This window comes from Lycorma delicatula, chromosome 7 (genome assembly GCF_047948215.1).
Source record: "Lycorma delicatula isolate Av1 chromosome 7, ASM4794821v1, whole genome shotgun sequence".
Taxonomy (NCBI): Eukaryota; Metazoa; Arthropoda; class Insecta; order Hemiptera; family Fulgoridae; genus Lycorma; species Lycorma delicatula.
The window spans coordinates 76191500-76206459 of record NC_134461.1 but is presented as its reverse complement, the minus strand read 5'-3'; the positions used below and the strand labels follow the sequence as shown (position 1 = coordinate 76206459).

General features: G+C 29.2%; 1 protein-coding gene across 2 annotated transcripts in view; it reads right to left on the bottom strand.

Annotated features, from left to right (window-relative positions):
- The window catches only part of LOC142327746 (beta-1,4-glucuronyltransferase 1), a 619540-nt gene that overhangs the window by 41228 nt on the left and 563352 nt on the right, over window positions 1-14960 (bottom strand). For both annotated transcript variants that reach the window (XM_075371051.1, XM_075371050.1), the window contains exon 2: window positions 13140-13247. In XM_075371051.1, the coding sequence (XP_075227166.1) occupies window positions 13140-13228 (89 nt within the window). In that variant the 5' untranslated portion in view covers window positions 13229-13247. The remainder of the gene's footprint in view (window positions 1-13139; window positions 13248-14960) is intronic.

Here is a 14960-nt window from a genome sequence, read left to right as displayed (position 1 = left end):
GTTAAAAATAAACTGAATTAAATAAGTCTAACATAAAAGTTTTATGTAAATTGAAAAAAAGAAAGAATAATACATTGAAACAAGATTTTATAATACAAAAGACGTTAATATGGCTTATTCATGGTTAAGATTAAAATATTTTACTTCTACGATTAAATCGGACTACTATTAAAAATTTACTTATATAACATACAAATATTTTACTGTAGTATTTAAATATATATAAAATTATTTAGAATAATTACATTTTAATGCAAATATATTAATTTATCATTGAGTTTATTTCATAATATTGTGATCTATGATTATATTTTATTATAATACAAAATCTCACATTATTATCAGGTTTATAATGAACGAACAGTATTACGTCGGAAGTTGCCAAAACATAGAATCAGATTTTGTGGAACGTAAGCGTCTAATACTGAACTAAATTTCGTTTATCGGTATCCACTATGTTAAAAAATATTGTTTTTTTTACAATCTATTATTTTATTTTAAACTGACCTCATAAAAGGAGAAACATTTTCTCAATTCAACTAGTACGTCATTTTTTTCTAAGAGCACTCACTTAATTCACCGATTTTGTTGTATTTTTTTTTAATTTCGAGGAGAAAGTTACATTTTAGGAAGTTTTGTACTATCTGGAGTTTTGAAAATTAAAAAAAGAAATTGAGTAATACGACGTTCCAAAGATCTTTATTTTTTAGATTTGAACACTATGGACCGCGTTACAACTTTTATTTTGACTTGCATTTTTTCTCATTTTCTAATATTCTTTCATCATCTTAGTTTGCTGTTTTTTTTTCTGATTACTTGATCTTAATTTCTTGATTTTTTTGAATTTGGCTAAATAAACTTCCAATTTTTGGATTTATACCTAAAGGTTAATCTTTATTGGATTTTTTCTTCAGAGATACGTTTTTCTATCAAACCTTCTTTGACTTTTGAAAACCAAGTTAATTCAGTTTTTCTGTTTTTAAATAATTAGACTATTTTCATTGTTGATCGATTTTTGTTCGTATTTGAAAGATGCCCATAAAAAATTAATCCTTTTTTTTATCGAATCTAATATTTTTCTCGGAATTAATTTTCCTGGCACCATAGCTCAAAAGCCATGTTTTTTTTAATTTATCGAAGTTTCATGTCCCAGGAATCAAAAAAAAAAGTTGTAGGGGGTAATGTTCTTATGCACATATGTACGTACGTATGTACATATAAACCACCAGGTTTGTACGTGCATACGAACATTCGAACAGGTAGGTACATATTAACGTTTGTTGACGTGTTTGAAGCTTAATAACTTTTGAGTGGATAAACCGATTTTGATGAAATTTTGTGTACACAGACTCGAGTATATGGGGGCTATTTGTAAGTAAAAGTTTGGGGTCAATATCTCCAGAAGGTACAGTCTTCTGGGGTCAATTTTCTTAAAATTTTGTAAACATAATCCCGCTTTATTTTATGTTCAGTACATGCATGCATGCTTATCCAACCATTTTTAAAGAAATTTGTCCCAAAATTATTCTTCCTCAAAAATTGAAGAAAAACTATTTTTATTGCATACTTTTTAATCGAATATTTTTTTTTATGTCTTCCTAGGTATAGTAGTAGTGCAAATGATCCAAAAAATACTTTGGGAGCAATATTAAGGATGAGAACCGATCAAATTTTTAAAATATAGATTTTTTAAATTTTTTAAAACTTCTTTTTTGGTTTATTTTCATGTTTCATTATTTTTTCACGATATAAGAACAATAACTAATGACTAGAAAATATTACAACTTTTATTTTAAAGGATACAAAAAAATTCCATTAACTCAAGAATTATTCAAAAATCGTAGTAAATTTCTTAAAATAAACCTGTTTGAAAAAAAGATCGTTTATCAAATTCATCTCTAATCGAAAAAAGTTTATAGCAGTATTTAAAAAAAAATGTTTTTTTTTTCAATTATACTACTTCCAGCATTAACAGCAGATTGATGCCAAACTGGAATTATTTTATTGTTAATTTATTTATGTAAGGAGTGATGAGTAAGTTTTTTCTATTACCCAATTATTTTAGTCAGAAAAAATTCATCTGCATTTTTTAAATCTAGATAAAATCAAGTAAAATTAAAATACAATTAGAAAATGATAAAATTGCTTGAGGTTTTCTTCAGTTTTTTTTTTTTAAATAGAAAATTTACAATAATGGAATTAAATTATATAGGACCGAGAAATATAATAAAAACCTATTCTGAACTACTTACCGTTATTATAGAGTCATTAAAAATCAAACTCATCGGAACTGTATAAAGCAACTAGTATAAGTAATAATAGTTTCCTCTAAGGATGATTTTTTTAAACTAATTTACAATTCAACAAAAGAAGAAATAATGATACTTTAATAGGAAAAAAGAAGAAAAACACAAAATTATATAAAACTGTAAAGAATGCAAGATTAAAAAGAATAGAAGATAAATAACTTAAAAAAGGATGAAAAGTAATCACGAATAAAAGGAGAAAAGAAGGATTATACTAAACTGGATGGGGCAGGCGGTACAATAATCCCTATACCAGCCATGGATATAGAATCTGCTGCCTAATAGCATCAGAGAATGACAAATGTACGTGAATAATACAATTAAGTGTGAATAACTAACAATAATAAGCCATACATTCTTATATCTATTCAAAAAAAAGATTATTATAAATTAGAAGATAAAAAAGAAATGAAAACAAAAATCTTCATCTTTTATTAATCCATGACACTTCTTGCATTACGTAAAGTTTTAATGTCAGTTACTTTTAATACAATAATAATTCTACTAGTCAGAAATTTTAAATATAATCTTTTTTTTTTCAAGTTAACACTGAAAAACATAAAAATTACTTAGTTTTAAACTACAGTACAATCATTAGAACCCCCCTAATTCTCCTTTCGAACGTCAAAATAAATTAATAAGATTAGGGTCGACAGTAATATTTATGTTATACTTATTTACTCTATGCCTGATGATAGAAATCTTTTTTATAACAATCTCGAATGTGTATTTCCGTAAAAACATATGTATTTAAAAATATGCTTTAAAGAAAAAATCTGATGTGGAGATCACATGACTTCCTTGTACGTCTATTAAATTACATATACAGATTTTTGCTGCAATTTATTTAAACTTATTTCATTTGAAAGTGAGATACGGATCCTCCAATTCTTTAATACAATTCTTTAATAAAAGTAGACAGTTACATAATTGCTAAAACATTAGTTTTTATTAATATCAAATATTTATAAAATTATTAATTCAACAATCTTACCTGAAATATTAGGTTAGAGTAAAAGTCCCTTGATTAGTCTTTAAATAAATTGTTTTCCAAATAATCCAATAATAAAAACTGATTATTCTACACCGTAAGGTCAAAAATAATATTTGTAACCATTATACATGAGTTTAATAAACGGAATAGTTATATTAACGGAATAATTACTATTGCCTTTTATTTATACGACACACCAGAAATCTTGTGCATATTACGCAGAAGTTAAAAAAACTTTCAACACTTTAAATTGAATACAATTCAAAAATGTATTTTATTTTTCTGTCAAATATTTAAATAAAATAATTTTTTTTAGAAATAAATATACAATTTTTATTAGAATTTGCTAAGAAAATCCACAAATAATACGATTCTAAATTATAATTTTCAATTAATATTAAATAATCAGATGCTTCACCAAATATATTACATATGTAATGCCTATTAAATTAAATTTAAACATTTTTAAAAGTAAATAAAATTTTATTTCACTAATAATTTTTTTCATTTTTTTCTTTATTATCATTGAATTATTATTTAATTTATTGTAAAATTTTGGTCAAATTGGATATTTCCGTTGAAATATGAAAACCGAAATGTTTAGTGATCACAATACTTCCTTTACTTTGTACAAGTAATTAAATGAATTGAAATACAGACTGGTTTAGAAGACGGGACCGTTTATATAAAATAAATATGGACTGATTAATGACGTTTTGTTTTTTTTTAATAAAAAGAATGTTAGATGCAATAATAGAGAGAGAGAGAGAGAGACTAGACAGAGACAAATATGAGATAAAAGTTAAAAGTTGAAAAAGAGCATACTTTTTAGAGGATTTAAAAGAATTTGGAAATCGCTATTACATCCAATCATGTTACTACAGAATGTATCAAGAAATAATTCCGGAACTTTCAAAACCAACTCTACTAGTGAAAATAATGGAAAAAGTTCATACAAACATATGTCTAAAAATGCTTCGTTTGCAAGTTACGGTTAGTGAAAGATTTCGCTCGGATTTCAACTATTTCGGTGAAATGAGGTCGTACTGAAATTTCTAGGATGTTAATTAAGGGGCAGAATAAGTAATCTCTTATGGTTTTAGCTGAAAAATTTAATAAAATAGGTCCCGTCCCAGAATCCTATCTGCAATAGTTTTTGAGAAATCTGGGGTGAAACCAATAAATTAGGGTAAAAATCTCTGCTTTGTGTTTGACATACGTTAAAACTTTGTTAAATAGGTAATAAACCCATAAAATTAAACATAAGTTCTGTACTGTTTTTGTTGCTATTTTAAGTTCTTCAGAGCTGTCCTTAAGTTGCCTAGCCGCATCCATAATGCGGACAATTAATTCCTTACGAGAATGAATATATTTTTGTTTTGTATAAAATATTTTTCATCCATCCCCAGACGCAAAAATCTAAAGATGTTAGATCAGCCGATCATGGTGGCCAGGAATGTAGATTTCCAAGACCAATCCATTTCTCATTTAAATAATGATTTAAATGAGTGGAAATGGCACAATAGGATTGGGGAGTGCGCCATCGTGCTGGAAATATACTTTCCGTCTAAGCGCTAGAGGAACATCTTTAAGCAGCTGAGGCAAATTAGTAGCCAATGGCTAGGTAATATAAACCGTCTAAATAGCCGATTGTGAAGAAGGCCGCACCATACATTGAGCTAAATCGGTGTTGAAAATTGCTTTACACCGTTTCATGAGGATTTACTTCTTGTCGACGTATGCTCATTGCGTAAATTGTTGACGCCATCACGAGTGAAATTTTCCTCATCGGTAAACAAACCATACTTGTAGAGTTGTCGATTTGTATTCCACCAGTTGCAGAAGCGAAGCGGACCGTCTCCTCAGTATAGATGTTGAACTGCCTGTTTATGATAAAGATAAAATTTCTTTTGTTTAAGTATCCTCCAAACCATCGAATACAAAACTCTGTTCCGCTTAGAAAGATGACGTATGCTGACGTGTGGACTGCGTTAAACTGCATCGATAATTCACCAATAACAACATCCTGTTGGACAGATCGTTCGTAGCGGGTACGAATTACCGCTTTAATTACATTAATTATCTGTCCCTTAATTACCGTCCTAAAAATTTCAGTACGACCTCATTTAACCGGGGTAGCTGAAATCCGAGCGAAGCATTTTAGGATGTATATTTAAATGAACTTTTCCCATCATTTTCACCAATAGAATAGGTTATGAAAGTCCCGGGAGAACTCGTGATACACCTGTATACATACATATATAGGTACGTATAAGATTTTTTTCATCCACTCTTCAGGACGATTCTAACAATTTTGACAAAATTTGGTAGGATCATGTAAACCTATAGGGAATAGAACCCTATTGATTTTCAAGCTAATCGGTTCACAAAATCCAGAGTTAGAACCAAAAAACAGGATTTTGGGTTCAGCTATTTTTCGTTCAATTAGCTACAATTTTTTTTTCCATTTCTTTTTATTTTTTAATAATAAATTATTTTAAGAAATAAGACTTGTTTGATGCTTATTAACTGTTCTAAACTAAGTTTATGTACTACTGGTGAAGCGTACAAAATACCTTTATTTATACTGTCATAGGTAATATTTAAATAAATGATAATGTATACTAAATTAAATGTTTAATTATATGCCACTAGAAATATCTTGATTAAGTTTTGATAACCTAACCGAAAAACATAAATACTTAAACAATAATAAGATAAATATCTTTTTTTGTAGATTTCCGAAGAGTCTGTAAAAATTGCTACTGCGCCCTGTCAGATTTTATAAGGAGAAAAACTTTTTCCAATGTTGTTATACAGGAAATTTTTACAGGAATAAGGGGAGCGACTTTTTTTACGTTTTGGAGTCTTCTGAATACGATTCGGGAATGTTTATACATGTATGTGATTTTTGTCCGCAAATCTTAATCGATTTTTACGAAACTTGATGCGGTGATGTAAACCTATTGGAATACAGCCCTATTGTTTTTCAAGCGAATCGGTTAAGAGGAACCGAAGTTAGCGGAAAAAATGGATTTTTGATTACTTTTCAAGGATAACTAAAACCGGAAATCCGCCCTTCTGATGCACTTATTGCGAAAGATTGTTTTTTTTTATCTCATGCCATGCTTACAAAAAATGAACAGTACAACCGGTAAACCGGTTTTCTGTTATCTTATTTAATAAGTTGAATATACGGTTATGAGTATATTATAATCCAGTTAAAGTCCAAGGAAACGCCGGTCATATTTAACTCGAAAAGTAACATCGTTAATCATATATGAGATTTTTTCTCGTAGATAAAAAAACCGTCTTATACACGATGTATTTTATAAGCAGTTATAAAAAGTATAACTGCTCAGATTTCTCAGTATCACAAAAGATACTGAGAAAAATTCTGTATAGTATCATATTATACAATGCTTCTATTTAATTGTAATTTTTTTTTAATAATAAAGTTTATTGCTGATACATTTAAATGGCGTTAATAAATGTAAGATGTAAACAAATTTCATACCATTGCCAAGGTAAATGAATAGGACATTTTTTTACAAGCTCACAGAGATCAACTATTAAAGCTTACAAAACAACCGTTTATATTCATTTACGGGTAAGAACGGAAGTATCCAAGCGGCACGCTCACACTCTCTCTCTCTCGCTCTCTCTTTCTCAGTATCTCACTATCTATCTCTCAAGAAAGAAAGAAATAATTTCTCTTCTTTAAAAGGAGAGAAACAGAAGAAAATTTACTAATAATTATGCATAACCTCATGTTTACAAAAAAATATTATTTTATGAAGTATTACAGAAAATATAAATTTGAAAATTTTCAAAGCACTGAAACTTATGTTTTAATTTTCTTAAAATATGAGTTTCATTTGAGATGATAATGGATTTCAACATTCTTATAGTTTGCATTTTCATATAATATCTATAGAATAGATTTATATATTTATTTGAACTATAAATTACCTTAAAGAAACTGATTTAAACCAAAGGGAGATAGCAAATGAAAAAATTACATATATTTCAATTTCAAGAAGTGGGAGTTGATTTTTTATGAAAAGAATTATTTTTGTATTATTTACATATGCGTTGTAAGTAAAAAATTTCCGTTTAATAAAGTTTTCTCTAAAATGCCTGTGAAAAAATCAAAAATGTTTTTCCCAGTATTCCAAATCCTCTTAAAGAGTTTTGAAAAAAACATAAATATGACCAATGCCCCACATAGAGAAATATTTTTTCTTTTTCTGTTTAGCATCCGAAATCATCATAAGGTATTACTTCGGAGAATGAATGAGAATGATATGTGTGAACGTAAATTAAGTGTAGTCTTGTACAGTCGACCATTCCTGAGATGCGATGTTAGTTGAAACCCAACCACCAAAGAACACCGGTATCCACGATCTAGTATTCAAATTCGTATAAAAGTAACTGCCTTTACTAGGATTTGAATCTTAGAACTCTCGACTTCGAAATTGCGAAAAGCTGATTTGCGATGACGAGTTCACCACTAGACCAACTCGGTGGGTTATATATAGATATATTTTTGCCAAATTTGATGAAAATCGATTTGATCAATCCTGAGATATAAGGCCAACTAAGGCAGTGGGACACACTTATATAGAGTCATTTACGAGAACCGGATGTTTTTGAAGTGGGTTGTACTCGGGCGTTCGTGGTGGGAGGGGCACGTAGCTGGTGTCTGACGTTTCCTTTGTTCATAGCATTTACATTTTAGTCGTTGAGATGGAGCCGTGGACGCTAGACCAACGCCTGTACGCGTATGACAGTTTTGTGCGTAATGACGAATCCGTAACTGCTGTTCAGCGAGATTTCCGCCGTCAGTTTAATATCCATCGTAATGCAAGTGTCCCTTCTCGTAACACAATATTGCGATGGGTAAACAACCTTCGAACAAGCGGTTCAATATTGAAGAAAAAACCCACCGGGTCCCCGACGAACTGCTAGCACTCCGGAGAACATCGAACGAGTAAGGGAAGCCATTGTCAGAAGCCCACGCCACTCTATTCAGAGGCATTCAGCAGCGCTTCAAATGACCACAAGAACGGTAAGACGAATTCTGCATACAGACTTGCATTTCCATCCTTACAAGATAGACGTCGTGCAGCACAGTTAAACGAGCAAGATTTCACGCAGCGATTACAATTTTGTCGACAAATGCTTACAATTTTTGAAGAAAATGAAAATTTGTTATTGTTAATGAGTGACGAAGCCCATTTTCATCTGAATGGCTTTGACAACAAACAGAATTGCCGGTATTGGGCAGAAAGAAACCCACATCAGCTTCACGAGAGACCATTTCATCGCCCAAAGGTGACTGTCTGGTGTGCAATAGGATATATTATTCAATATTGGATCATATTTTTTTGAAAAAAATGACGCTGCCGTAACTGTAACAGCTGATCGTTACATTGCGATGTTGAATACGTTTTTCATCCCTGAGTTACGAAACCGGGGAATCGATTTTCAAAATGTGTTATTCCAGCAGGATGAAGCTACAGCGCACACAGCGAGGGCAACGATGGCTGTTCTCCGTAACTTGTTTCCGGAACGGATCGTTTCCAGATTCGGCGACATTCCTTGGCCCCCTCGGTCCCCCGACTTGAGTAGTTGTGATTTTTTTCTGTGGGGGTTTCTAAAATCGCGTGTGTATGGCAATAAACCGCGTACATTGGAGGACCTAAAGATCGCAATTCGTCTTCACGTCACCCAGCTTAATGTAGACATGCTGCAAAGAATTGAGGCCAGTTATCGTGAAAGGCTACAACAATGTATTGCCCAAAATAGAAATCACTTGCTGGACATAATTTTTCGTTCATGAGTAAGTAACAAATGCTTTGATTTAACAAGTGTTTCAGTACCAATAAAACTTTTTTAAAGTAAATATTCAATTTTTTATGATTATTTTAAAAACATCCGGTTCCCGTGAATGACTCAGTACGAACATACATACGTAGGCATATACATATATATATATATTTTTTTTTTGGTTTAGATGAGCTAGTTTGATCATAAAACGTAGATTGCAAAAAAATCTGATACCTAATTTTTGACATAATTTAACTATTTTAGTTATATTTTCCGGGAAAATAAAGTTTTGGTTTGTAAATTTTTTTTTATATTGATACAAATTAAATTAAAATATATTCATTTTTATGTTATTTTTTTAAATAAATAGGATATTCCTTACGGATAGGGGTAGAAGATGTAAAGAATTTTTTCTCGACAGAATTGGGTGGAATTTGTTTGTTGCTTTACACTATTCCAGTTTTTCTTATGGTTGTGGCGCATGTGAAAAATTTTAAACATAAAAAATACCAATAGAATTTGCTTTCTCTGAGAATAATGCTTTGCACTATACAGGAAAGTGGATATTGAACATGGGGGATATGCCGTTTGGGCTAATTTTAATGAGAATTTTTTGATGGGTTTGATATGTTGATATGCATTAGTACGTTTAATTTAATGAAGAAGATATCATTATAATTCTCTTATTTACTGTGTAAGTCTAGTCTACGTTTTGGGAGAATGCCTTACGCGATTTATTACAAGCGTGACTTGTATCTTTGTTACACATTTACGACATGTCACCTTATACAAAAAAAATGTTTTAAAAAATATAAATACATCAAAATATTGTCAAATTGAACAGTCTTATTCTTGTAATTTTTAAGAAAATTAATTTTACTATCTAGGACAGTGGTTCCCAAACTTTTCTCAGTCGCGGCGCCCTTTTTCAATTAAACTTTTTCCATAGCGTCCTACCCTAAGTAAAAGTATGACTACTCGTTAGTAGAGATAAAAATAATTAAAACTCGTTATCTTCATTATTTTTTGACTTAATTAACATTTAATTAATAATTATAAATGTCTTGGTTCAATTAATTATGAAACTTTTACATTATTATGCGGCGCCCCTGTGAAGAAGCCGCGGCTCCCCGGTGCGCCGCGGCGCACAGTTTGGGAATCACTGGTCTAGGATGAAAATCAGCAGCGAATTATAACATTTGAAATTTACTACAGTTTGAGAAACATGCTAATATAGTTCCATCTGTTTACGCTATTTAGAAACAAAGGTAGGAAAATACAATAGAATATTAACAATCTTTTAGTTGAAGGTTAAAAATTCCAAGTGTAATTAATTAATTAATTAAAATAAATACGTGTAATTTTATCTAACTACAGAATAATAAGTATATTAAATTGCGGGCAATATTTTACGTGCATATATATATATATATATATATATAAATAAATACATTTAATGAGTGTAAAATATTATATTATAGCAATTAACTACATCCTAATATTTTTAATTAATTAACAGTAATTAAGACTATGTGAAAAAAAATTTAAAAAAATCACACGGTATATTAAAATACATATGGGCAATTATCTATCCATATTTTTCATCCTCTAATGGAGAGTAAAAATAAAAATAAAAGAATTTATTAATAGTTAAGTAATATACTTGTAATAAGGTAAGGGATTAAAGATTTGATGTGTTAGGTTTTAATAAAAGATAAACACTGTGGTAATTACATGATATTACTACAATCAAACACGTTTTTACAACTACAACACGATAAAACATGTCACGAAATTTCACTTTTCTGTGCTAACATGATATTTAATTACAAAATAAGCATTCTTATTATCCTTTATAAAAATGCAAGTAAAAAGGGAATTCTATAGTTAAATATGCATTAAGATGATAAACGCGTATAAGAAATATTACAGAAAGCCTATGAATATGCGTATATGCATATAAAATGAAAATTTAAGAAATATAAAGCAATGTACGAGCTATCCTTAGGATGAAAGGTATTAAAATTAAAAACAAAAATATATATTATTATAAAAGATATACTTATATTGTTATAAAGGTAACAATATCTTGATAAAATAAGCTGTAATAACGGAAATCCTTTTCGTTTTAAATTCTTAATTATAACCGTAGAAAAAAAACAATTTACTGCTTAGAGTGGTAAAAGTTTTGCTCAAAAATAATAAAAAAAGCTCATTTGAAGGTCTTTTAGCTGAAAGAATACATCCCGAAGAAGTTTTATCCCTGACGAATGAGAATTGTGCAGCACAATATCATCACCATTTTTAGTTCCCTTTAATCCAAATTTCCTCCAGTGGGGGCCTTCTACAAAATTTCTCCTTTCGCCTCGATCTATGGACCATCTCTAGCGTAATATAATGATATGAATTATATAAAATAAAGAATTATAATTAAAATAAGAAATAACAGAACTTTGTCAGGCTTTCTCTTCATTAAATTTATACACTTAACTTTCAAAGAAGTGTTCCTGTATACCGATTCAATGGAACGTTAAATATTCAATACCAATCGAGTAGATAGTGTAATGGACTAAATATAGACCTTAAATTATGCAAAAAAAAAGTGAAATTATGACCAACAGAATTATTTTTTTGACATATATAACTTAGAAAATTATTTTCTAGTTAGGCAAAAAGCCAGTTTAGTGATTGCCCTAGAATAGGATAATTCTCACCTAAAATTATTAATATTAAAAATAAGTAAAAAGTAAATCTCGGACCGGAATTAAGACTTAAAAACTGGGAATGACAAAATAATTGGACAGGATACGGAACTATTTAATGTGAAATTTGGATTGTGAGCCGGTCGGCGGGATTGCAGATCGACCTTTTGGAGATTTTCACAAGAAAATTATTTTACTATTAATAATTAATTTTACTTATTGTTTTACTAAATATTCAGTAAGTAACAGACCAAGAGGAGGTGTGATATATTTGGTGTTCATAAAGAAGCCGTTAATAGTGTTAAAGACTTGAAATCAGTCAGTGTAAGAATAATTACGTTAGTCAATACAAAATTTGTATCAAACATGTTACACAACTTTTCTCTTTGTAATTTAGGTGCTGATTTCAAATATGCTATCGAAATTGCATTACCACGTAAAAGTTTTAAGTAAATCGTAAATTTGTGAATTTTTTTATAATAACTCATTTTGATCAACTTCTGGTTAGATTAAGAATAATTCTGTATTTTTAATTTTGAACAGTAAACATACATGCTTAATAAAGAAAAAAATATATATATACATACACTGTATCATGAGAAGTAGACACGTACAAACATGTCTGTTCGATGACATCAAACAAACATCTGTACGTTACATTACATTCCCGCTTAAATATCTAACATTTTTGTAAGCCATTCTACCTAAATCTAATTTATTTTATATGTAAAATATTTCAGTTTTCAGTATTAAAGAAACATCACTTTCATTCTAATACGGTATAAATTTATTGTTGTCATTATTTATAATACCACTCAAGAGAATAAGTAACAAGAAGCTTATGTCAAGCTTACTAAACAATTAAATAGTTTCTCATTGTCTTCGTTTAGTGAAATATATCACTGAAAACTAAATAAAATGAATACACATTACGGTGAAGGTGCTAACAACAACAGACGCCTTCGTTCTTTTGTTCTTTTGACCGCAGGGATAGATTATATAATAGGGAAGCTGACAAAAAAAAATTGTTATACTTTCCTGGCATTGGTTATTTATTCTTATATAGTGGAAAAATCATAAATGAAACAAATTGTTAAAAAAGTCAATATTTTTAAACTATCAGCATTACTACTATGCTCAGTAAGGCATAAAAAAGTGTTAAAAAATATGAAAAAAATGATCTCTAATAATAATTAAAAATCTTTTGTTCTTATAATATATAAAAAAAGATTTACAGTTCTTCGAACACAATTCTCCATGTTTACTAATTATTAAAAATAAAAATGATAAAAGCTTAAACATTACCTGGAAGCGATATGGGTGCCAAAGTAAAACAGTACAACCAGGTTTAGCACTATGCTTAGGCGCAGCACCCAGTTTCGTCTTGTCAACATCGTTTTCGACGACCCATTGCTGCAACAAAAATTAAAAACGAAATTATAATCGGTAAAAATTTTATAAAAAAGTTACGTTATTTAGCTTTTTGTCAAGATTCTATAAAACGTTTTTTTAATATTTTCTATGATTAGATATAGAAGGTATTATTTTTTTCAATACATTATGATCATAACTACTAAAGTGTCCATTCTACGCCAAATAAGTTTCATAATATTTTCTTTGAAGTTATTTTACTCTTAAGTTCCTGATGAATACTTGGATATTAGTCTCTTTTTAACTACTTTAGAACTACCGAAGTTTTTTAGTCGTAATTTTTGGGCGATAATCATCCAAACGGTTGCTGCTCCCCCCAAAAAAAATCTGTCTTAAAATCTGTTTAAATTTAAAACTAACAATCATTTCAATCTTTTAACTAAAAAATTACCGTACTTCAAATAACTTCTATGCAAAGCAATTTTTTTTTGTAGGAAATTAACAGAGTAAAATAGATGTAAAAAAAATATTATGACTTTTTAAGCACAAAAAATCAAAATAAACATAATTCTTGATTTGTTAAATGATCCCTACAATCGGAATAAATTACATTAAGATTGACGTAATCCAGCAATCAGAAAAAAGTTATAATAAATAAACGTCAGGTTAAAAACCGGGAGAATAGACGGTTATAATGATGACACGATATATATATATATATATATATTTACATGAATAATATATACATTCGTACTACATACGTTCGATTAACGAGTAGATCCTACATACAAGAATCAATTTTTAACACTCTCATCAGTGTTACTCACTGGCGTCTGACAAGTACGTCTGAAAAATACACCACTACACAGTCAACATAACCTCAAATTAAGGTTATGTTGTCTGTTTTCGACCTTAAGTTGAATTATTCTTATTCAATAATTATTGGAAGTTATTCAAGAACTTATTAGAAGTTCGTATTCAAGAATAAGATTGATGTTATTCTTATTCAAGAATAACTCAATCAATCTTCATAAAATTTTCACATGCACAACTTCACAAACATTATTACGGCGTGGCTGAGTTTCAATGAAATTAATTTAAAGTGTTTTAAAGATTTTTAAACCACAATATTTTAACATTTTTTTTAAACAATTGAGCGTAACTCAAGAATGACTCTAAAAATCATAATCAAATTTTTGCATGCAAAACTTCAGATACACTACTATAGCGTATATAAATTTCAATGAAATAGATATAATATTTTTGAAGAGTCTCGAGCAAAACGTTTTGTTTATGAATGGTATTTTGGAGACTTTCGAGCCATAAAATTTTATACATGAATAGTACTTTTGTAATCGTCATATCTAAAATCGTAAAGAAAATCCATTTTCATCCCTTAATCCCACCCCGTGCGACCGAAAGTAATACCTCAATTGAGGATATGTTATCTGTTATCGAAATTAAATTGAGCGTAACTCAGAAACTACTCGAAAAATTTTCACATGCACAACTTCAAATACACTAATATAACATACATAAATTTCAATGAAATTTATCTAGTCGTTTTGGAAATTTTTGAGCCACAAATGTTTATACGTACGCATATATATATATATATATATATATATATATATATATATATATATATATTTAGTTTTTTTTTGTTTTTTTTTTTTACTAAAACCACATGTATAATTTTAATTATCGTCTTACCATATATTTGTCATAGGAATTTCCTACATTTTTCGCCGCATC